Source organism: Myotis davidii, unplaced genomic scaffold, assembly GCF_000327345.1.
Source record: "Myotis davidii unplaced genomic scaffold, ASM32734v1 scaffold1395, whole genome shotgun sequence".
Classification (NCBI taxonomy): domain Eukaryota; kingdom Metazoa; phylum Chordata; class Mammalia; order Chiroptera; family Vespertilionidae; genus Myotis; species Myotis davidii.
The window spans coordinates 297,913-298,260 of NW_006288604.1; the positions used below are offsets into that span (position 1 = coordinate 297,913).

Consider the following 348-nt stretch of genomic DNA (forward strand, 5'->3'; position numbering starts at 1 on the left):
GCGAGGCGCCCCACATCGGGTGCTGCAGGTTGTTGCAGGTGCCGTCATGCGTGCGGTACTTCTGGTGGAAGCACATGTCCGAGCAGTTGTTCACGCGCCGATGCGCCGTGCAGCCCGACAGGTTGGCGATGAGGCTCAGGTACTGCGGGGACACCAGGTCGTTGTAGTGGTAGCCTGCGGGGAGGACGGGACGGCGTGTGCGCCTGACGTCCGCGGACGGACTCAGCCCTCAGTGCTTCCGGGGAGGGGGGGAAGGGGCGGGCCGCGGGAACCGCCCTCCCTGGGGGTTTCCCACCTCCACCACCCGGCATGCTCCGGGCCAAGGAACAGCTCCGCCCGCCAGCACAT

The 348-nt window shown here is 69.0% G+C and overlaps 1 protein-coding gene across 1 annotated transcript in view; it reads right to left on the reverse strand.

Moving 5' to 3' along the window:
• PXDN (peroxidasin) overlaps positions 1-348 on the reverse strand; it is a 70,215-nt gene that overhangs the window by 7,133 nt on the left and 62,734 nt on the right. Inside the window, 1 exon segment of the mRNA XM_015561791.1 lies at positions 8-174. Coding sequence (XP_015417277.1) covers positions 8-174 — 167 coding nt within the window.